The 23,447-nt window shown below is 44.0% G+C and overlaps 1 protein-coding gene across 1 annotated transcript; it reads left to right on the forward strand.

Moving 5' to 3' along the window:
- Nucleotides 1-12,382: 12,382 nt before the first annotated feature.
- AICDA (activation induced cytidine deaminase) lies at nt 12,383-19,365 on the forward strand. Its single transcript, XM_063293040.1, has 4 exons — nt 12,383-12,550; nt 15,748-16,018; nt 18,348-18,463; nt 18,722-19,365. The coding sequence occupies exons 1-4, from the start codon at nt 12,383-12,385 to the stop codon at nt 18,773-18,775; spliced, it is 609 nt and encodes a 202-aa protein (XP_063149110.1). The 3' UTR covers nt 18,776-19,365.
- Nucleotides 19,366-23,447: the final 4,082 nt, after the last annotated feature.

Genomic DNA, 23,447 nt, shown 5'->3' on the forward strand with positions numbered 1-23,447 from the left:
CCTCCTGGCCCACGCCGTTCCGGCCTCATCTTGCTGGTCTTCTCGCCGTCTACTCCTCCCGCGGCTCGTTGTCGTCCGGTGGGGCTCGGCGAGGCTGAGTTTATGACTCTCAGCTTTATGTCATGCGCTGCCTACCTCTGAATAACGTTCAGACGCTGGTTTGCAAATCAGGTTCTGGTTTATTTCAGGGTAGGTACAACGTTGGTAGAAAAAAGCTGAGAGTGACAGGAGCGCGCCGGTGCGGGGTTTAAATATCCCGCGCCGGTCAGCGCCCCCTCGCTCACGGTCACGTCACCCCCCTTTGTCCCATGCGTTGCCCTGCCATTGGTTGAGGGTTTCCAGGATCGCCCATCCTCAGGTTTCCATTCTTCTGCTGATTGCTTTCAGCTGGGCGATCCCCGTTGTATTGCCGCTGATGGCTTGGGTGGCTCCGTGATTCGTTTAGCTATTGTTTGTTAGCCGTTAGTCGTTGTGGGTTGATGGCTACTTAACTTGTGCCCCTTCACTTATTTCCTTGTCATTGTCATGAGTGCCATTGCGCTGATGACTTTAGCTCAACGGCACTCATGACAGGCTGCAACTGTGAAGAACCCAAAGGAACCCAATTAGTGCTCCTTCCAGCCAGCCAGCCACCTAAGCAACAGAGGAATGCCAAAATTGGCACTAAGACAATGCCCATCCCCTAGCCCTAGCCCTAGCCCTCCAGTTTTAGGGCAAGTGGAAAATAAATAAATAACCAATTATTAGCTGTGAAGCTGCACCTCTGCTCTACTGCAGCCTGTGCAAAGATACTACATTTCTGCAGTGCCGTAGCAGTGGCAGGGAAACATGGAGAGGCAGGAACTCACACCAATGGGAAAACCAATGGGAAAACCCCCAAGCTCTGTGGAACTACATTGTCACAGTTTGCAAAATTGAAGTTCTGTGATTTGTACTGAGTTGCAGCTGAGGCAGAAGTCAATTGGCTCAGCTGCCCAGTGGCAAAAATGGTGTGCGATCACAGTGGCAATTGGGAAAAAGTCATGAAATCCTCATACGGAAGTGTCTACTGCTCTCTCACAGCCAGCAAGTATAATATGTTTTCATCTACAGTGTGTCAATTACAAGCCCAGAAATAGAAGGATATGACAACAACTGCTTCCAATGGAGGAAATAGCTCTATATGTGCAAGGTTTTCTAATAAGAGACTTAGGAACACAGGTCTGAAAGCATAAGCTCAAAGCAGCAATAGGCTTCTGCTTTATAATAATACTTGTATAATGTAGTCACAATTATTTCCATTGTCATTTATTACACTACTTAGAACTCTCTTATATTTTAATTTTGTCACTGCCAAAGAATACCCTATTGCTGGAGATTGAGCACCCTTAGATTCTGTTCAAAGCAATTTTGAAGGAATGGATGAGCTCCACCCTTATTCTGACCATTCTTGGAAGATCTCTATTATCAAGACAAAATAGCTGGTTGAGTCCTCACTGTTACTGAGAGTTCATCAGAAACAGATGATGCTGAGTTAGGATTATTTTTAACCCATTCACTCCTTTTTTGCATTGCCTTTGGGGGTGGCAAATGTCTCACTTTACTGAGCACAGTTGTTCACAGCCTGCCCTTCTCTTCACAGTCCTGCTTTCACTCTGATTTGGAAAAGCCATCATGTAGAAAGAAGGCTGCAACTAGCAAAATATTTTTTCTTTATATTTATTCCCTTTAAATCAAGGACAAAGTTATTGCTACAACTGTTTTGTCCAGACTCCAAAATGATAATTAAATGGAAAATGCAGATTTTTTTTTTCAGATTTCCATGAATTTCCTGACCCATATATGTTCTGTTCAGAGAACAATTCTTTACTAGATACTATAAACCAGGGTTTCTCAACCAGGGTTCCGTGGAACCCTAGGGTTCCACAAAAGGTCACTAGGGGTTCCCTGGGAATTCACAATTTATTTAAAAAATCATTTCAAATTCGAGCAGCTTCACATTAAAGAGGTATGTTTCATTCTTTATTTTTAGTTTAAGGGTACTGTTAATGTATATAGACAGGCCTACACATGAGATGAATATAATAATTTTGTAACTTCTGGCCCATGTTTGAGCCCGAATGTGCAGGGCTGAAAAATATTTCAAGGGTTCCTCCAGGGTCAAAAAGTTGAGAAAGGCTGCTGTAAACACTGGCTGTTAGCTATGATCTCTCTCCCTCTCTCTCTGCTACTGTATGAAATACACTTGTGCATACAATATGTTGTTAAAACACCATCAACTTAACAGCCATGTGTGCAGTGCATAAGTGGAACAAGCTGGACAGGGAATTAGATCTTTCCACTTCTGTGAAACGTTTGGAGGAAGCAATGAGCTCCCGAAGGTCCCAGGCTACTGGTTCATGCAACTTTCCTCCTGATTGGATGAGATGTGCCTACATGTGGTAGCACTAATAATCTTTTGGTAACTTCCTTAGGAACCAAGCTGTTCCACTAAGTTTAGGGCTCTTTTTGAAGCCTTAGTATTCTGACCCATTTGTTTCCTATGCCCTTGTGATAAATCAGGGAATGAATTATTCTGTAGTAATTCAGTGCATATTGGAAAGGCAGCTCCAGAAGCACTGACTCTTAGCATCTTTATCCCAATGACAATGCAGCAGGACTACCAGATCCCATTGGAGGCAAGATGTGTAGCAATAGCAAGAAAAATATGGGGTACAACTGGGTTCTGTCTTAATTTTGAAAAAATACAGACTGTCTTCTTAAGATAACTTTTCTTGGCCCTTAGACCTGTTCCCAATGCGGTCCTGAGGCTAGAGTCTAGACTGCCTAGAAATGAAGCTAGAAATGAAGCTAGAGCCTGGCAAATAATTTTATCCTTCTGATTTTGATTTAATCAAGCCCTACAGGGCTACTTTCACTAATCCTATGGGACATGTTTAAATCAAAATGGAAGATGAGTGTCACAAATAAATTTGGTTTTTATGGTATATCAACTGGTTTCTTGTTATTCCTAGGACTAGAAAAAGACTAAGGACGTTATCTGACAATACATTAAGAACGTTCAATTCCAAATGAGTTAATACAAACTACAAGGATTTGTCACCTGCCTGGATAAATTTAGAGACCTTTCCCAGCAGAATATTTACATTTCCTCACTTGTTCTAAGTACTGGTGGGTCTTCTTTAGAGTCTGTTTCAGTGCTCCTCCTGCAGCAGTTTGGGAGGACAAGTTCAGTGCAATTGAAACCCTGTCCCTTTTGTACGTGCATTCATGTTGCACACACATACAAAGAAACACAGCTTTGATCATGCTGCTGTGACCACAATTCATCCATGTGCATTAGGAGAAATTGATTCCTTAGAGCATGGCTTCCTGTGATTTGAATTTTATTTAGATTTGCATTCCAGACTATTTCAGCCTTTAGTTTAAAAAGATCCCTGGCCAGAGAAACGAATGTTAACAAATAAAAAGTTCCATCTTTAAATGTGATCACCACAGTTTGCAAAGAGCAAAGTTCACTTCTTTTAACATGGGATGTCTATATTCCACAAGATTCAAATTCTGATGTAAAAAATATAGATTATATCCCATTTGACTGGTTGATATGGCATAGGAGGAGCATGGGATGAGAGGGAACTCTGCAGCTGTGCCTGCAAGCTCCATCCCAATGGAGAGGTCTTTTTAAAATTATTAATTAATTAATTCTACATAGGTTTATCAATTTTGGTATATTGATCTTCCAGAATTTTGATATTCAAATGTAAAAAACCCAAAAATCCAGGTAAATGGTTGGTGGTATGTACCAAAGTCATAGCATGATGTGCGAGGAGCTCTGTTGATCGGTTGTTTTAAAATGCACATAGGAACATAAATCTTGAGATAGGTGTGAATATGTAAAAATAAAACCCAAAACATAAGTACCTTGGCTGGTGGGGTACAAGGATGGTTAGTGGTTGATGTGGGAGGGACCTATGGCAAAGTCTCTTTTCTGCTCCAGCTACACCCTCTTATCAGCTGGCATGTTTCTTTCTGTTGGACAACAGGAAATATTTCCTGTAAGAAATATTAAGTAAGAACTGTTCAACAGTGGTGGTGTAACAGTGGTCTGGGAGATGGTGAATTCTTTTTCACTGAAGGTGTTTAGATGGAGAGTAGATGACCATGTGCTGGGGATGCTATAGTTGTAGATCCCCAGCCCTTACATTCTGCAGTACTACTTTGACTGACAGTGGAGTAGCTGCCTTCTGTGTCTTATGGAGAGTGATTGGTAGTTGGCTTTTCTGCCAGCAAGGTGCAGGGTGGGAGGGGAAAAGAAGCTGGTGAATCCTGCAGTTGCCATATTACCCTCCTGCATTACATCTCGAGGGACAGCACCTCTTACCAGTCTTGTTCTGGAGGTACAGTAAAGCTCAGTTGGGGAGCAGTGCAATTATGCTGACATTCTTTTCTGCCAACTCAGAGACAGGAGGAATGTGCATTAATGCAGCCATGAGGAAGTGCCCTTCCTCTCTACTCTGTTATCCCAATCAGAAGACTGACATCCTTAGGCTTTCTCTTTGAGTCTCTACCTAGGATGGGAAGAACAGAGTATAACCTTCCCCACTGTGAGGACAGGAAGGTCAGAGATACAGGCTTTCTGTTGGAGCATGTAACATCTGTAATAAACTTTACTTGTCCTTTTGATGCTTTTAATGAGCTTGGTCCTATTCATATGTGAATGTTAAATAAAACCCCAGTGAAGAACTGGAGGATTCCAACCTCACATTTTTGGCCACACATCACTGTTCTGGCCACACATACAAAAGTTAATGTAGACTTTCTACATTCAAGTTAATGTAGTCCTTCTCTTTATTCCCCCTTTTATAGGTTTAGAGCTGCTATAAGTTGTGTTGCTGCCTGAAGTCATTTTGGGGACCACACCCTGAATACCATGGTGTACTCTGACTAAAACTCCCTGTGGGATATGGGAAAAGATGTAAGAGAATGGAATGGGCCAGAAAGGGTCCTTTTAAAATAGAATTGATGGCAGAATGTGATGGAGAAACATGAAAAACCATGGTTAAGAACTGTAACCCTGTCAATATTATACTTTTATTAATTCCTTTTGATTGATGGATTGTTTATGTGCTATCAAGTGTCATGCGCTGCCTACTACTGAGTAAAACACAGACACTGATTCAGGGAAGAGCAGGTTCAGGTTTATTTCAGCATAGTGCATAGCTAGAAAAAGCTGAGAGTGAAGGGAGCGCACTGGTGCGGGGTTTAAATAGCCCGCGCCAGTCAGCGCCCCCCCACCTTGGGTTGTGTCATCCCCCCAAGTCCTGTATGCTTCATTGCCGGTAGGTGAGGGGTCGCAGGGCCCCTGCTGGTGCCCCGGGCTTCGCTCATAATCTGTTTCTTCCTCCAGCTGATTGCTGTCAGCTGGGCGATATCCGTTGCGTTCCTGCTGACAGCTTCAGGTGTGCCTTGTGATCCGCCCTGTCTTTGTCGTTCTTTCTTCCCCCTTTGTGTTCTAATGGCTGGTTCTTCCAGCCGGAGTCGTTCCCTTCTCCTCGGGGTCTGTGTCTGTTGTTGTGCGTGCTTTGCTTATCTTTAAATCCCTTCCTCTAGTTTCCGAGGTATTGTCATGTGTGCCGTTGTGCTGATGCATTCAGCTCAACGGTGCTCATGACATACTGCCCCCCTTTCGAATAGTAGCCCCCCCCCGGCATTCCGTTTTTTTCCGGGAGAGCTGTCAAAAGTTTTTGTTTTGTTTTGTTTTGTTTTTCCCGCCGGAGTGCTTTTACCCCTCCCCTCGCTCCGCCCTCTACCTCGTGTCCATCTTTTGGGTGTGTTCCGAGTGCGCATGCCTCGACCACACCCTGTGAGTGCGCATGCCTCGACCACACCCTGCTTGTTCGTGCTCAGTTCGTCATGAGAGGAGGAATGGCTGGTCGGGTGCTTTTCAGCTCCAGGTAGGATCCTTATCTTTTTGTTTTGTTGCTTGTTTATTTTGATGTTCGTCGTGTTGTCATGTGTGCATCCTGGGTGTTTGCCCCCTGGCGATGCACTTATGACCAATCTTCTCTCCCCAGTGGGCCCGGGGAGGGCGGGGGGAGGGTGAGTCCCAGGGGGGAGGAGGTCTACTCAAGTTGCAGGCTTGGGGGGCCCCTTCCCCTGGGGGGGAGGCGGGTGGGGGGGGAGGCCCGAGGGGGGAAGTGTGTTCTAGGGGCCGGTTCGGCTGGGCGCCCCTTTGGTTTGTCGGGGTACGTCGTGTGGAATGCCTGGGTCAGGTCCGGTGCCTTGACGTGTTGAGCCGCCACCCATTCTGGGTGGGGGAAGTGTTTCCATTTCACTAAGTGTAGTGTGCCCCATTGACGGCGGGAATCGAGTATTTCTTTTACGTCGAAATGTTGTTGGCCGTCGATCATCACTGGGGAGGGCAGAGGCGTGCTTGGGTGCCATCGGGAGGTGGTTGCTGGTTTCAGGAGGCTGCTGTGGAATACCGGGTGGAGTCTCCTTAGATTGTGCGGCAGGTCCAGGCGTACTGCCACCGGGTTCACGATCTGTGTTACTCGAAGCGGCCCGATATACTTAGGCCCCAGTTTCTTCGAGGGTTGAGGTGATTTCATGAATTTGGTGGATAGGTAGACCATATCCCCTGCCTGGAATGTCGGTTGCTGGCGCCAGTGCTTGTCGGCCTGTTCTTTGTAGGCCGACTGTGCTTCCTTCAGCGCTGCCGTGATTATTGGCCATGATTCCGCTATCTTCCGTCCCCAGTCACTAGCACCCACTTGGGGTCCCGGGGGTTGCGGTAGCTCCGGTATGGGTACGAACTCGCGCCCGGAGACTACTTCGAACGGGGTTTTCCCTGTACTCGTGTGAACGGCGTTATTGTATGCGACTTCTGCGAACGGAAGCAGGTCAACCCAGTCGTCTTGGTGGTAATTGGTATATGAGCGTATGAATTGTTCTAGGGTGGCATTGAGGATCTCTGTGGCTCCGTCCGTCTGGGGATGCCAGGCCGTGGATAGGGCTTGTTGGGTCCCGATCAGTTTTAGGAAAGCCCGCCAGAATTTCGAGGTGAATTGTGTGCCCCTGTCGGTCACCACGCATACGGGACATCCGTGTAACCTGTACACGTGTATAAGGAAAAGTTTAGCCAGTTGCTGGGCGGACGGGACTGATGAGCAGGGGATGAAGTGTGCTTGTTTCGAAAAGTAGTCTTTCACCACCCAAATGGTTGTTTTCTTCTGGCTGGGTGGTATATCTACTATAAAATCCATGGAGATTTCCTCCCATGGTCGGGAGGGCTCCGCCACCGTTTGTAGGAGTCCCGGGGGCTTACCCGGTGCCTGTTTGGCCATAGCGCATATCGGGCAGGACGCTACGTAGGCCTTCACGTCCCGTCTCAATGCGGGCCACCAGAATTGTCGTCGTGTTAGATGCAGGGTCTTTAGAAACCCGAAGTGTCCCGCTTGTTTGCTGTCATGTGATCTGCGCAGGATCGCCTGGCGCTGCGAGTCCGGGACATATATTCTGCCTTCACCCCATGCTAAGTCCTGTGCCATCGTCACCTTGTCGGGGTTTGCTAGTAGCCAGGGGTCAGTTTTGAGGGCGGCGGTGAGGTCCACGCGTATTCCTCCTGGCAGTCGCGGGTGGCGCTGTCTGGTCGCTGGTTGGCTTGCCGTCGGTTGAGACGTGGGGTTGAGCTGTTTCTGAGCGCTGCTCCGGGTGGTCACAGCCATCCCCAGCTGGGAGGCGGATAGGACCGTCCCAATCATATCTGGAACGGGCTCTTCGTCTTGGGGCAGTCGGGAGAGGGCGTCAGCTAGGAAGTTCTTTTTGCCCGGCATGAACTTCAGTTGAAAGTTAAAGTGGCTGAAGAATTGGGCCCATCTGACCTGTTTCGGGCTGAGGCGTCTGGGCGTCCGGAGGGCCTCGAGGTTCCGGTGGTCTGTCCAGACCTCGAATGGTTGGGTGGCTCCTTCCAGTAGATGCCTCCATGTTTCTAGCGCCGATTTTACCGCGAACGCTTCCTTCTCCCATACGTGCCAGCGCCTTTCCGTCTCCGAGAATTTCCTCAACAGGTAGGCGCATGGCTTCAGGATTCCTGTAGGGTCCTTTTGGAGCAGTATGGCCCCCAGGGAGAAGTCTGAGGCGTCGGCTTGGACCACGAATGGCTGTTCTGGGTCCGGATGTGCAAGGATTGGCTCCGTGGTGAACAGTGCTTTTCAGCGGGAGTCCAATTTAGTACTGTCCCTGGGTTCTTGGCTCGCCATGTGTCCCCAACTCCTTTAGTTTTGAGGAGGTCTGTTAGGGGGAGGGCTATCTCCGCGAACCCCCGTGCGAATGACCTGTAGAAATTCGCGAAGCCGAGGAAGCTTTGGAGTTGGCACCTGTTACGTGGGCGTTCCCAATTCACCACCGCCTCGACTTTTGCGGGGTCCATTTCTATGCCTTCCCCGGAGATTCGGTACCCCAGGTAGTCTAGGCATGCTTTATGGAATTCGCACTTTGAGGGTTTGGCGTAGAGTTTCGCCCTTCTTAGCTTCTCGAGGACTTGTCTGACTAGGGTTACGTGTTCTTTGTGCATCTGGGTGTAGATGAGGACGTCATCTATGTAGACTAGTACCCCTTTGAACAGGTGTTCATGCAGTACCTCATTGATGAGCTGCATGAACACTCCCGGGGCCCCTGCTAGTCCGAATGGCAGCACCTTGTACTGAAAAGCGCCTAGGGGGCAGTTGAACGCTGTTTTCCATTCGTCCCCCTCCCTGATTCGGATCCGGTAATACGCCTTGCGAAGGTCCAGCTTGGAGAATACTCTACCCGTGGACAGGTGGGCGAGCATGTCTTTCACGAGGGGTAGGGGGTATTTATTGGATAGGGACGCCATGTTGAGGCCCCGGTAGTCGGTGCAGAGCCGTAGGGTGCCGTCTTTTTTCTCTCGGAATAAGATGGGCGCTCCGACCGGTGAGCATGCCGGCTCTATGAAACCCCTAGCCAGGTTTTTATCGATGAACTCCCGGAGGGTTGTCATCTCCTTCAGGGTCATCGAGTAAATCTTCGGCCTGGGTAAGGGGACATCGGGAAGCAGCTCAATTCTACAGTCCGTCTTGCGGTGGGGGGGTAGTTGGTCCACCTCCTCTTCTCCAAAGACCTCTGAGAAATCAGCATATTGCTCAGGTAGGTCTTCTGGGGTTGCTGTGTTGTCCTGAGCTGCAGCCTCTGCCTGTCCCACTGTGGGGTTGATCCTGCCCACCGGAACTGGCGCCCGGTACGCGCCGTCGTTGAATTGGAAGGTGCGGGTCTTCCAGTTAATGCGTGGGTTGTTGGTCGCGAGCCACGGTATTCCTAAGACTACGATGGGCTGCCCTATGTGGGTTACCACAAACGATGTTCGCTCGGTGTGGGTGCCCATTTGCAGGGTGACTGGCTCGGTCTGCGTCGTGGCTGGTTTCCCTCCCGCTGTTGAGCCGTCCAGCTGGTGGAAAGCCAGCGGTGTGGGGAGGGGGAGGCAAGGCAGGTCGAGCTTGGCGACTATGTCGGGGTGGATCAGGTTCTTGGAGCACCCCGAGTCCACTAGCGCCACGGCCGTGGTGGCTCTGTTGCCGATGGAAAGCCCGATTGACCCCATTATTACGGAGCTTTCGTCGCTCTGTCTATGTGTTTCGCGCCCCTGTCCCACCACTTGCCTCGCGGCGCGTTTTAAGGCAGGCGGGGAGCATTTCCCGCCAGCCGGTCTGGGACTTCGGCGTCCTCCCCCGCCAAGTAAGCGTCCCAGTCTTCGTCCGGTGTCGCTGTGGCTCCGGTCATCCGGCGGTGGGGGGGCGGCGGTGGGTTAGTTGGTTTGAACGTTGTTTTTGGTGCGGGTTTGGGAGCGCTAGTTAGTGTTCGGTTGGAGAAGCAATCTGCCGCTTTGTGCCCCATTTTTCCGCACTTCGCGCAGGGTCCGCGAGTAAACTTCTTCTTTTGGTACGTGGGACCGGCCGGCCCCAAGTGTGGCGCGGGTACCTTTGGGCTGGTGTTTGTTTTGTCCTCTGCCGTCGCCATTAAGAAAGTGCGGTGAGTGTGTTCCGCTCTCCCCGCTAGGTAGATCCAGCCTTGCAGTGTCTCCGGGTCGTCCCGGTAGAGTGCCCATTGGAGTACCTCGCGGTTGAGGCCCCTTTTGAACATCTCTAGCAGGGTAGTCTCAGACCAGTCGTTAATCTTCCCTGCGAGGTCTTTAAATTCGAGGGCGTAGTCCGCGACAGTTCGTACGCCCTGTTTGAGGGCTTGAAGCGTGCTTTTAACCCTCTCCTTGGCTAGCGGGTCCTCAAAATAGTGCTTCATCTCAGTGATGAAGGCGTGGAAGTCAGAGAGGGTGGGGGAATTGGATTCGTACATTTGGACGTACCAGTCTGCCGCCCTGTCTTGTAACTTGATCGCCACGGCTGCGATCTTGTCCGCTTCGGAGTCAAAGGAGTGTCCGTGCCGCCCCATGAACTCTCTGGCGTTTGTGATGAAAAACGACAGCTTCGCGGGGTTCCCGTCGAAGAAAATGGGGAAGTCCTTTGGGGCCCTGGTGTTTGGTGGATCCCCTCTCCTCGCTTCCCATCCCATGGCTTCTTCCACCGGGGACGCTTGCTGGTTAGCATTTGGCCTATGGGGGTGCCAAGACCCGCTCGGGGTTTGAATAGGGGTGTGTACCTGCACGGGAATGTTCCTGTGAGGCATGGAGGACATCAGCGACTGCAGCATGGTCCCGAGGTCCTTTAGTTGGGCCTCCATGGCCGTGAGTCTGGCTTGCGTTTCTCGGTCCGAGGTCTGCGCCGCAGCTGTGATCGGACCGGTCGGCGTCTCCGCATAGTTGGGCCACCGGTGGGGTTCAGGCGTTTCCGTCCGCTGGTCAGCTCCCTCGACTTGGGAGCGAATCGGCTGGTCCGTCTCTCCGTCCTCCACCGCGTTTGTTGCAGTTGGGCTGAAGCTCCACGCCTGTGGCTGGGGTGCGATGTGGGGCGGGGAGGTCTCCGCGGGTCTCGGGAGGTATGTTGCTCCCTCCCGTGGTCGGGTCGCCTCCGCCTCCCTCCGGGGGTGGGGCTGAGGCTCAGGATGGGCCGGGAGGGTGTCCGTGGCTCCTGGGGTCCGCGTTGCCTCTGGCCTCTGTCGGTCCTCCTCCGCTTCTCGCCGTGCGGCTCGCCCATCCTGGCTGCGATGCATCGGCTCCATCACTCTCCGCTCGTGTTCTTCTCGCCGTCTGTTCCTCCCGCGGCTCGTTTTTGTCCGGTGGGGCTTGGCGAGGCTGAGTTTATGACTCTCAGCTTTATGTCATGCGCTGCCTACTACTGAGTAAAACACAGACACTGATTCAGGGAAGAGCAGGTTCAGGTTTATTTCAGCATAGTGCATAGCTAGAAAAAGCTGAGAGTGAAGGGAGCGCGCCGGTGCGGGGTTTAAATAGCCCGCGCCGGTCAGCGCCCCCCCCACCTTGGGTTGTGTCATCCCCCCAAGTCCTGTATGCTTCATTGCCGGTAGGTGAGGGGTCGCGGGGCCCCTGCTGGTGCCCCGGGCTTCGCTCATAATCGGTTTCTTCCTCCGGCCGGTGATTGCTGTCAGCTGGGCGATATCCGTTGCGTTCCTGCTGACAGCTTCAGGTGTGCCTCGTGATCTGCCCTGTCTTTGTCGTTCTTTCTTCCCCCTTTGTGTTCTAATGGCTGGTTCTTCCGGCCGGGGTCGTTCCCTTCTCCTCGGGGTCTGTGTCTGTTGTTGTGCGTGCTTTGCTTATCTTTAAATCCCTTCCTCTAGTTTCCGAGGTATTGTCATGTGTGCCGTTGTGCTGATGCATTCAGCTCAACGGTGCTCATGACATCAAGTCAGTGTCAATGAGCCAGGACAACCTAATTCACTAAGTATGTAAGACAAAAGGAGACTATAGCAAAAAGTTCCAAAACTTGCAGGGGAACCAAAGTCTGTATTTTCAAAAACTGTCAGGAATGCTAACAGCCACAGTGGAAAAAGCGTCAGTTGGGATTGCTATTCATGACAAGGAAAAGGTGTTATTAAGAGCATAGAAAGCCATCATTGCATCAAAACATTATTCATTTAGCTCAGATGGTTTAAAGTAAATCAGTAATACAGTATGATCAGTCCATTTTTTAAAAAAACCTTGCTTTTCCTGTTGGTCTTCTCATGCCAGTATTAAATCTAAGCTTTACATCGTGTTAACTATACCCACTGTTTTTCTTTTGTCCTTTATTTTTTGTTTGTTATGTGCTTGAATACATAGAAAACATTCTTTTGCCTAGCACAAAATGACCAACGTTTTAGTTGGCTTTCTGCTCCTGAGTTCCTCCTTTTTAATCTCCCCTTTGGTCAAACTCGATCGGTCCTGTGGCTCCCCATATTGACCTTCATATATAAATATGTGCTTTTAATTTTCTTAATGTTCCTGCTTCCCTGCAGTCTTCTAATGAAGCAAAAGAAATTTCTCTACAATTTCAAGAACTTGCGATGGGCTAAAGGCCGTCATGAAACTTACCTTTGTTATGTGGTAAAACAGCGGAATAGTGCCACATCCTGCTCCTTGGATTTTGGATATCTGCGCAATAAGGTAAAGGGACACACATTCAGCTCCCATTGGGTCCTCTCTAGTAGGGGCCTACAAACAGTGAAAGCAAGGGAAGAGGCTGCTTTGGACTCTACAGGGCCAGGTAGCTCTGGTTCTTGCACATTTTATTACAGTATATTGTTTTGCTTATTCAGACTAGCCTTCCTGTGAACCAATGAAAATCTCTATTAGGGCTGTGTAAAAAGAAAAGCAATGCTTCACAAAGCACACCAGGATGATCCCTCCTTTAAATGTTAAAGCAGCTGGTTTCAGGGCTGTCCCCAGCTATTTACGCATATCTATGCACATGCGCAGACCACATCTCTTGGACTACCAGCAAAGCATACCGACACAGATGGTTGAGGAAAGCTTTCAAAAGCCTTCTGGTGGTGCAACTGTTCTAACACCTTTTGAGGAGTATGCCAACACGCTTTATGAAGCCCTTATTTTAAATGCTTTAGACAGCACTTGTATTTATATCTACATTTATCTTATCATTAATCCATGATTTTGCCAATTCATGCCACTTCCAGATTAGATCAATTGCAACATAATACTGACAGTGTAGCTGTGATTTTTGCATAAACCCCCTACCCTCCTTCAGTTATTTTGGAACATTGGAGAGAATGATTACTTCCTGTGCCAACATTGCCCAGTCTTCAGCAAAGAGTGATGCTAGTTCTAGAACCATTCTGCTTTCTCCCCGAGTGTTTCCAGGTGGCACTTTTATTTGTGTAATTGGTTCCACTAATCAGTCAGAGTATTCCTTCCTCAATCCACTTTGGAATGACAGAGAACAGATTTCATACCGTCCTGTCATGAATTCCTTTATTTGAAGAGTGCTACCTCATGTTCCCTTATTTTTCAAAAATCTCAGATAGATTTCAATGATTTATTTCAATAGCAAAGCTTGCAAACAAGCCTAAAATCAAACCAAATTATCCATTCAGTCGTATCCAACCCTTGGCGATTCCGTAAGCCTAAAATAGAGGAAGGCAAAAATTTGAAGCAGTTCTGTTACATAGAACTTGTAATGATGGCAGAGACCTGAAGATGGCAGAAGCAGATAAGGTTGTGAAAGAAACAGAATTTGATTTCAGTAGTGTTGTCCTTCCAAAAATCTAAACATCTCTCAGTGGGTTTTGATATCTTTTCAGGTTCTGCTCATCCCATTCCTAATTGTCAAGGTGCTTAGGGTACAATGTCCATTATATTGATTCTGGCTTGTGATTGGCCAATCTTTTTGACCTCTTTGACCTCTAGGACCCTGGTTCCACTTCCTAGGTGCCTCCCCTTTTTTATCAGTCCAACTCATTATTGCCGGCCCCTCTGCTAGGATCTGAAAAACAGTTGTGTTCTACCCTAAGTCTCAAACTTGCATAATTGCAAGTCATTCATGCAAACCTAAATGAATGAACAAGTTATGTAACTAAGGCCTACAGAGTTTTATGCACTAGCAAGTGTCTGAACTTCAGTCTTATCAAAAATTTTCATCTTTGTTTTTTAATGGAATGCCATAATGAATACGAAGTGTTCAATAGCCCCACTAAGCAATGTGGAATAATTGCATAACAATATGGCTCTTGTTAACTACTGAGAGTCTGGGATAGCAGCAAACAAAGTAGTAATTGATGGCAAACTGAACAGTGGGCTCACTGTATTATGATACAGTTGCAAAAAGGGGGAATGCAGTTTTAGGCTCCGTCAACAGGAGTATACCTGTAATTTCTAAACCAGAGGAAGGAATCCTTCTCTATTCTGCTTGGGTCAGATTTCACCTCAAGTACTACATCGTTCTGGGTACTCCACTTTAAAGATTCAGAGAAATTAAAACATGCTTGGTGAAGAGCAACATGGATGATTTTCAAGTCATATGAAGAAAAATTGATGGAGTTGTGTAGGTTTAGCCTTGAGAAAACTAGACAGGTGGCAGGGGAGGGAGATATGACACATTCTTCAAATACCTTAAAGAATATCGTATAGGAAAAGGTCAAGGCCTGTTATCTCCCCTTGCAAAGTGCAGAGTAATGGATTTAAATTACAGGAAGCCAGATTTAGAGTGAATGTTAGAAAAAACATCCCCCAGTAAAAGCCATAGGGCCAATTATTCCAAGAATGGTGGTTCCTCTTCATAGGATATGTTCAAGCAGAGGCCATAGCCATTTCTCTGAGATGTTTTAATTTGGATTCAAATTAAAGTGAAAATAGATTTATTTATGAGATTAACAGGCCACTCCAATTGCAAATAACTCTGAGAAGCTTGAACTTGGTGCCCTAAATAGCACCTTCCAATTCTGGGATTCTACAATCCTATCTTGAGATGCTTTTTCCATTTTCTTTTCTTGTCATATAATCCTACTTAATGTTGCTTTGAATTATTAAAAATCCAAGATAGATCTTTGGCTACGCTCAGTTTTAGTTTTCCTTAAAATTACCTTGAATATCTGACCTCATTCATAGCATCTAAAGTAATTGTTTTTTTCCTGCTACCAGAAACCTGTTGAGCTAAAAAATGAAATTGTTGCCTTTTAATTGGTAGTACTAGGAACTGTATCTGGAAGCACCCTCAATGCCAGCATAACCAGTGTAATGGGACTTGATGCATGGTGTATAGAAGCAAAATACTGTAGATAACTTAAAGAAATTCTGGATCTTAAATCATAAGGCATGTAGAAATCTTATCTGAACCACCCTGCTGATTAACTTATCACCCAGTAGTGCACCTTCATCACCCATTATTTCATTTTCTCCACCAATTATCTACAGTAAATATCTTCCCAATATTGCCATCTAAGGATCAGCCAATACAATGTATAGTCTTAATGACAAAACATTACCTGGAGTGTGTTAAATTAGATCCTGTTGTTTTCACTCAGAAATTTTATACACTTAACTGTAACATATATACTGGTATTCTTTGTTTGGCTGTATTTCCATGTATGAAGGGGGGTGGATATAGGAAGGAGTCATTCAGACATGTAACTTTTCACTAACAACTTGACATGGTGTCATCTAAGAAAATTTGATACTCCTAATCATACAATTCTTAATACTTATAGACTGAGCAACTCAGTCCTGATGTGGGGAACTTCCAGATCTGTCTCACATACATACACTTGCTTCTTATAACTCACACTATAGGCTCTGACTTTCATCGTATGTTGGTCATATCCCAGTTTTTCTGTGCCATTGCTGTTTAGGCAGGTTGCCATGTTGAAGTTCTCTTCCTGCGTTACATTTCCACTTGGGATCTGGATCCAAGGCACTGCTATCGTATCACTTGGTTCACCTCCTGGAGCCCATGTTATGACTGTGCCCGGCATGTGGCTGACTTTTTGTGTGCATATCCTAATCTAACACTGCGCATTTTTGCTGCCCGCTTGTACTTCTGCGAGGAACGCAATGCTGAGCCTGAAGGGTTGCGACGTCTACACCGTGCAGGAGTTCAGATTGCCATCATGACCTTCAAAGGTGAGACATGGAAGAATGGTAGGTTTTAGAATAAGAAATAATTGGGATTGCAAAATATAGCCAACACTGTAAAGGAAGAGTCAGCGTTATGGCATCTCTGACAATCCCTTACAGAGTCTATGGAACTGTAAAATTAAGAACTAAAATAATTGAAAACTGTTGCAGTCTTGAAATATTCTGTCTTGTAAAAATTTTATCTTTTTGACTGAAATCTCATGAGATTTCAAAAGCAAGGATAAAATCGCAAGAGATTTCAGAAGTGAAACTGCTATAATACCACAAGATTTTGGCAAAGTTGTAAGCTGTCAATGTCATGATCGCCATTGCGATGTTTGTGACATCGCAACGGCTCGCATGACAATACAAGATTATGGGTCCCTGGCTGATAAGGCAAGGGTAATAGAGAAACACAAAAAGCAGTAATAGGTCTAAGGAAACAATGTAACGACCGAGGGCAGCAGCCCAGGAAGCAACAATAAAAGGAAACTGACATGAAATTAAATAACAACCGAACAGGCGAGGTTTGGAAGGGCGCGCCCGGGCTTTCAAGGAATTAGAAGCCTGATCGCCCGGCAATGGATCATCACCGCACAGGAAGGCGATCGAGGCGATGCCCGGGGCGCAGGGGGCTGGACGACCTCTCACCTGGACGAACTGTTGGGACTCGTGGGGCGCACCTGGGGTAAGGTGGGGTGGAGCGCTGACCGGCGCGGGCTATTTAAATCCCATTCCGGCGCGTTCCCCTCACTCTCAGCTTTCTAAGGGCATGCATTCTATTCCCAAATAAAACCAGAACCTAAAGTCTACTCTAGCGTCTGTGTTTTCATTGGGTCTCAGGCAGAGCCTGACAGTCAATCATTTTTACATTTATTTATTTTCCCATTTATTTTGTAGTGTCCATATCACTATTTAAACTTATATGATGTTTCTCAATATCTGCTAAAGCATCTGGGATCTCGTTTAATTTCTGATACACAGTTACACTACCCTCCCTGCCCCAAGGAGAACTGGTGCCCTATGAGTACCATTAATGCTGCCCCCCAAGGACATATTGAATATAACACCGTATCCATTTATAGCACAAACATGTTCCATACATCATTGTGTTGTAACTGCAGTAGAAATAGGTAGGGCTTGAAAGGTTAGGTGTATTTTATCATGTGTGTTAACAAAATGAGCACATGCTAGCCACATGCCACAGTACAGCATTGCTGGTACGCAGGAAGAAATGGGAAATCACACAGTCCGGATTCATTGCTTTAAAAAGTCTGATCATTGAATGCATTCTTGAAACAAAATTGGCTTTTAAAATAAGGGTTGGATGGTGCACTGGCCACAAGTCATAATAAATTGCGGTGCTTCTAAGGAGATATGGGAGTTATACATCTATTTTAGATTACAGTACATCTGGTAGTTGCATGAGAACCCAGGCAGCTGTGTGGGAAGGTAAATTTAAAAATATAGATGTTCACACCTGCAAAGTTGCATAAGTGAGCCTCTGTGAAGAAAAGAAAAAAGAACCACATATCTCCTGTGCAAAACAGCAGAGGTTCATTGAATGACATGTTGTGTCATTCCAAAAAGACGTGAAGGGGGTCCTGGAAAAAACCACAATGTCATTTTAAATTTTAAATTAAATGAAACCTAAATGGTTAGGTTTAATCATTAATCATTATATAATTAACAAGATTGGCCATAAACTTACCCCTCTGTCACATCAAAAATTACAGTTGAGTGGCAAATTGTGGTAGGACTTTGAAGGCTTTGCAGAATATGTTTGGTACCTCTGCTTTAGAGTTTCAAAATCACTTTCACCAGTGATGCCACTAGTTTACAACACACATAACTTCGTAGAGTATGGAAACCACAATTACTCCCACCCAAAGTAATAAAACTAGTCTAAGAAAAGAAAAGGATATTGAGGGGGAAATAGTATTGAGAATCATGTGCTGCATTAGTAACCCAGATATTACCATAATTAGATTAAAGGCTACTGGTTATTAGGCAAAGAAAGGTAATACCATATAATGAAAGTTAGGGGATGTTTGCGCCATGACCTTGAAGCAACATAAAACTGATTATATTGGTCAGATAGATATAAGGGCTGTCCAAATCCTTCAAACCATCAGCAGGTGCAGTAGTGGGAACAGCTTCTAAAGGAGTCGAGTGAGCCAGGGAAAAGACGGAGCTGCTTTATTTCAGAATAGATGTTTGTGATAGGCTCCCATGAATTCTCAAAGCACCTCTTTCAAAAGATTTGCATGGCCCTAGGAGATATTTCCTGCCAAATCAAACGGAATTTGAATCTTTCATGACTCTCTTTTATCAGACTATTTTTATTGCTGGAACACCTTTGTGGAAAACCGCAAAAAGACCTTCAAAGCCTGGGAAGGGCTTCATGAAAATTCTGTGCGTCTTGCCAGACACCTCCGTCGTATCCTTTTGGTGAGCATTTACTCTTCTCACTGAGCTTCCTTCTCCTTCTTTGCTGCTCTTCTCTCTTGCCATTCCCTGCTTCTTCTCAGCATAACCAGAATCACTGCCCTCTATTTGCTGTTATGTGCCTTAATTTCCCGTTCATACTCTTTCCCCCCATTCCCAGCTTTTCCTACATTTTCTTGCTGTTTTCTGCATTGCTGTTCTTCTCTGCCATCTTGTCTCATATCCTCCAAACAACTGCTATTATTTCTCTTTGGTTCACAGCCACTTTATGAAGTTGAAGACCTGCGAGATGCCTTCCGAATCCTTGGACTTTAAACTCCTGCTTGGAGAGAAATGGAGGTGGAAAGATGCCAGCATGATTTGGGATAGTCTTCAAAATTCAACTTTTTGTCCCAGTTCTTCTTTCTCTCCTATCATAAGTATCAAATTCTGAGAAAAGCGTGTCTAAGGAAAAAAGAGAAAGGTGTTTTGAGCTTTCTTCATCTGCATACTGGGACTGGGCCTTCTTGTACTCTGTTCTCCATGGGAAGAAGCCAGAGTTGGAGCTGTCCAAGGCATGTGGCCATATTTATTATTGCTATCAGAAAGGTCAGCCAGACAAATGGACAATTTAGGGAGATAGCCATTTGTACTAAAGAAAAGGATCTTACAAAATCTCCTAGAATTAGTAACAGACATGGAGTTCAAATATTAAACTTGATTTAAATTGCCAAGGTATTTAGCATCCACAGAAAACTCTGGGTTTATATGGAAGGTGACATTTGAAACCTGATGCCTTATACTAAGCAGTACACAGAAACACTGACACATCTCACTATATTTGTTTCTAGTAGAGGCCCACTGTAAATCTGGAGGGCACTGCTGATTTGGCAGTGCATTCTTCATTGTGCATTCTTCATTGTGTCATGATTTTAAGCCAGATCACTCTTGGAAGAAAGTATTTTCAAGTATTTTCAGAAATACTGTATATCACAAAGGTCTTATACCTTGGATAAGGTATATTAAATGTGTATGCTATTAAGGTATAGATTTTCTATGCCATTTTTTGACCATACTAAAAAATAGCAACATTTTCTTTCATGTCTTATAACCTGTTATAAAATTGATTAAACAAAGTAATTCAAAATCTCTTAACTAAATAAAGACTCACGACAACAAGGAAGTTATTAATCGGCTCGAGAAAATTACCCTTATTGATAAAGAATAATCATTTTTAGAATGTTGCCTTCAAGTATATGCAAATTTATTCAGTACAGAGACCACAGGGGCCTCTCCTTCCACAAGCAGAGAGAGAAAGGTTTATTCATGACATTTTCTTTTGATGGTGGCATAAAACTTCACTGTTATAACTGCTATCAGCTGTGCTCTGCAAATGCTAGGCAAGGGGGGAAGCATTTCAGTGTTATATTGGAGCAATTTGAGATGCTTCTGTAAAAATTGAGAATACTATGTACAAATATGTGTAATGTAAAAAAAAACATATTACAATAAGAATATTTAACAGTCAAGCTGTAGTAAATAAGGAATAAGAACATGAGTTTCCCCATATTCAAATAAAGGAAAAAAAATCAAACAAAATGATTTTCTTATATGAAATTCTCTTTAGAACATATACAATAATTTAATCACCATTGCTATATCCCAAATTTTAAAATACTCAGATAGGATTAAATCCAATAAAAAGCTAAACACGTACAAAGTTTATTGAATTTTTAGGAAATGAAGGAGTCACTATGGAGTTGACAGCTGATTATTAGTCAGTGTAAAATAAATATTCAGTATCTAACTGCCAATATCACTAAAATATGATAGATTTAATTGATCAACTATGTTGTGTTATATTAATGAATGGTTTTTAAATAATTTTATTATAAATTAATTTCTATTAGAACTACTTCTGTTCCAAACGTCATCCATTTTCTCCACAGATCTTTCTCCCATAATGCGAAATAAATTCTCTATTTGTATTCTATTCTGTAGTCTTCTATAATTTTGTAATCATTAAGTGAATTGCATGAATCAAATCTTTACTACGTGGATGCAAAATCTGTTTCCTTCAATTGAAGTAGTGCATAGGTTGGCTCATACTTTTTCAGCAATGCATTAATACCGTGCCCAGACTGAAAATCAGAAAACCCAGGTTTGCAGGAATACACTGATTTATCTTCTCAGAAGTTTCTTTTTAAAAAAACTTTATAAAATCTTTTTGTTCTCATTTAGTCAGAAGCCACAAAATCTTTGTTATCAATTTGTTCATTATAACAAGAGATCAGTGGAGATTCATCTGTATATTTTATCCAAAAATTCCTTTCATATATAAGGATTAATGTCTTTTCTCTATTATGACCACCTATAAGTTTATAAGGGACATTGCATTCATTTTTTTGAAAATGCAACTTTTCATATAATAAAAGGGATATATTTTAGGCTAATGACAGCCTGGATAATTTTGATAACCACACCAAATTTTGTGAAAACCAGATGAGTTTGGGCTAAAATATGGATAATACTTATATCCCAACCCCACACCTTGCACACCAGTCTCATTGGTGACCAATTATAGGAAAAGGAAAGATCAATTTTAACTTGAACCAAAAATTAAAAAATTGTCCCAGCCAGGTACAGTTCTAAAAATCAGAAAAAGGCTGAAAATAGTGAAATAGTGAAAATCTTTTATAGCTCAAACACATAATACGAAGTTCTGATTTTTTATATTGACTAAATTCAGCATAGAATGTTACAATAGTAGCTTAACTATGCCTTTACAGAAAAATGGTGGCTGAAAATCTTACCTTCAGTATTTATGCTCAAACACTTCTGCCTTCTCCTTCATTGGACTCAAGTTAGCTGTTGTAAATATCCAGGGCCTTCCTTGACCAAGCCTTCCTTGACCACTTTTTTTTTCTCAGCAACTTACCAATGATCTCTGCACCCAACACTGCTTACCTTTTCCAATACTTCCCAGTCAACCACAGCTGTATTTGCCTGTTAGTGGACTGAGGATTCTTTTGGCCATATTAAAAGATCCACTTCTGTATTCATTGCCATTGCACAATCTCAACCTATTGGCTACTATGGATGTAGTCAGTTAGTGTAGAGATTTCTTTTCTTGACTTCTTAACATTCACTCTTTGACACTATTTATCATGCCTCGAATTGGACAGACATTTTTCAGGCTGTCAGCATCTCCAGTTCCTGCTCCTTGCTTCTATAGTCCTTCTCTCTTTTGGTAATGGAGTAGGATACTATGCCAGGTTCCATGCAGTCTAGCGTGGATGCTTTTACTTAGATGCTTTCTATTCTTCTCTTCCTTTTCCTCCTTTCTTTTTATTTATTTAATAAAATAGAACAAAGAGGAAAAATAAAACAATAGCAAAAGAAAAGAGAGAAGGAAAAAGAAAGCAATAATACAATATAAAATTACATGTATAAAGTGTTTATACATATGTATATAAAATTTTACACAACTTTTAATAAAGGATGATCTTTATCTATTAAATACTGTATGTCATTATAATCATCCATAGATAATTTACATCTGTAAGCAACTTGCTCATAAATTGCCAATATCTTCATGTCTTCACTCTACTGAATAAATGGGGTTGTGCATTTTTCTTTCCAATGTTTAAGGCTTATCTAAATATAATTTCCTAATACAGATTAAAGATAAGCATCAGTCTCCAGAAAAATTCTTTGCCGATTCAATTCAAAATGGACTCATAACAAGGTCTGCATAGGGCCTCTTTACATTTCTTAACAATCTAGATCATTTTTCTGATATAAATATGACTTGTAAAGCTTCAATCCACCTTGTCAACGGTGATTGCATTCAGATGGAGGACAAAAGAGTAGTTTGTTTAAATTGTAGAAGCTATAAAACAAAACCAGTTGAGGTTTGCATTCCAGAAGCTTAGAAAATAATGTTATGAGCATGGCAATAGCTACAATGTATGGATGCAGCATCCTTTTAAAAAGAAATTGATTCATTTACAAAGACTGCTCATAAAGGTTTTATTAAAGGAAGTTATGGATACAATATATGACAGAACATACAGTACATTGTAAAAGACAATTTAGCAGTATGAATATTAAGTTTTGCCATTCTGTTAAAGCAAATGCAGCTACTGAAAACTACTTATCATCCACAGAAAACGAATGAAAGAAATGTCTAGAGTTAAACAATAGAGATCTTTGTGGGTCCTTTCCTGTAACAAAAATAAACACCAGTCTTCAGAAATTCTTTTCTGAACTGCTCTATTATTTTTCTCTCTCTGTACACATATGCTGCTACATAAAGCTAACTTACATATGTTATAAAATATCAGGGGTCTAACCTGAGTGCCCTTACTGTTTACTTCAAGATGTAGGGGTGACTGCAGTCAGGGACCAAACTCAAATGATTTGGGATTTTACAAACAGCTGATAACAGACCATAGGCACAAAATGTAAGAGAAATTGATTTACTTACAGAGTTTCAAGAATCAATTCCTATTTACTCTTCCATTCACTTGATCCCTCAACTATGGTTACATCTGTGGAGAAGACGCTACATGGAACAGGTCAGAAATCCTCCAGCAAGACTTGTAATTCTATCTTGCTTTTATAGCCTGCACAGACTCCCAAACTTTGCCCTGAGTAATTTCTCCCTTCATTGGAAGAATTTACTGTTAAACAATTTGTCTTTAAGTGCATAATTCCTTTTTCAATGGAACATGGTATTACTTCCACTTACTTCCATTTACTCTCCTTCCCATTTCTTACCATCTTAACATGATTGATCTTTTATTGATGTAAATTGGCATATGCCTCCCCACAATCATAAATGGTATCTCAGGTCATTTATAACACATACTTGGTGTGAGGTTGGATCAGGGTTGCATCTTGACATCTTTTAAAAACTGGGAAATGGCAGGTGCCTCACCAGTTTCAGCAAGATATCAAACTATAACAAAAGGGGGAAGATGTCAAAATCCCAAAATCAAATATG

Source organism: Candoia aspera, chromosome 2, assembly GCF_035149785.1.
Source record: "Candoia aspera isolate rCanAsp1 chromosome 2, rCanAsp1.hap2, whole genome shotgun sequence".
Lineage (NCBI taxonomy): Eukaryota > Metazoa > Chordata > Lepidosauria > Squamata > Boidae > Candoia > Candoia aspera.

Coding starts and splice junctions, on each gene's coding strand:
- AICDA (XM_063293040.1), top strand. CDS start 12,383: ATGTTCCTGCTTCCCTGCAGTCTTCTAATGAAGCAAAAGAAATTTCTC. Junction 12,551..15,747: donor TTGGATATCTGCGCAATAAG/GTAAAGGGACAC, acceptor ATTGCTGTTTAG/GCAGGTTGCCATGTTGAAGT. Junction 18,464..18,721: donor ACCTCCGTCGTATCCTTTTG/GTGAGCATTTAC, acceptor TTTGGTTCACAG/CCACTTTATGAAGTTGAAGA.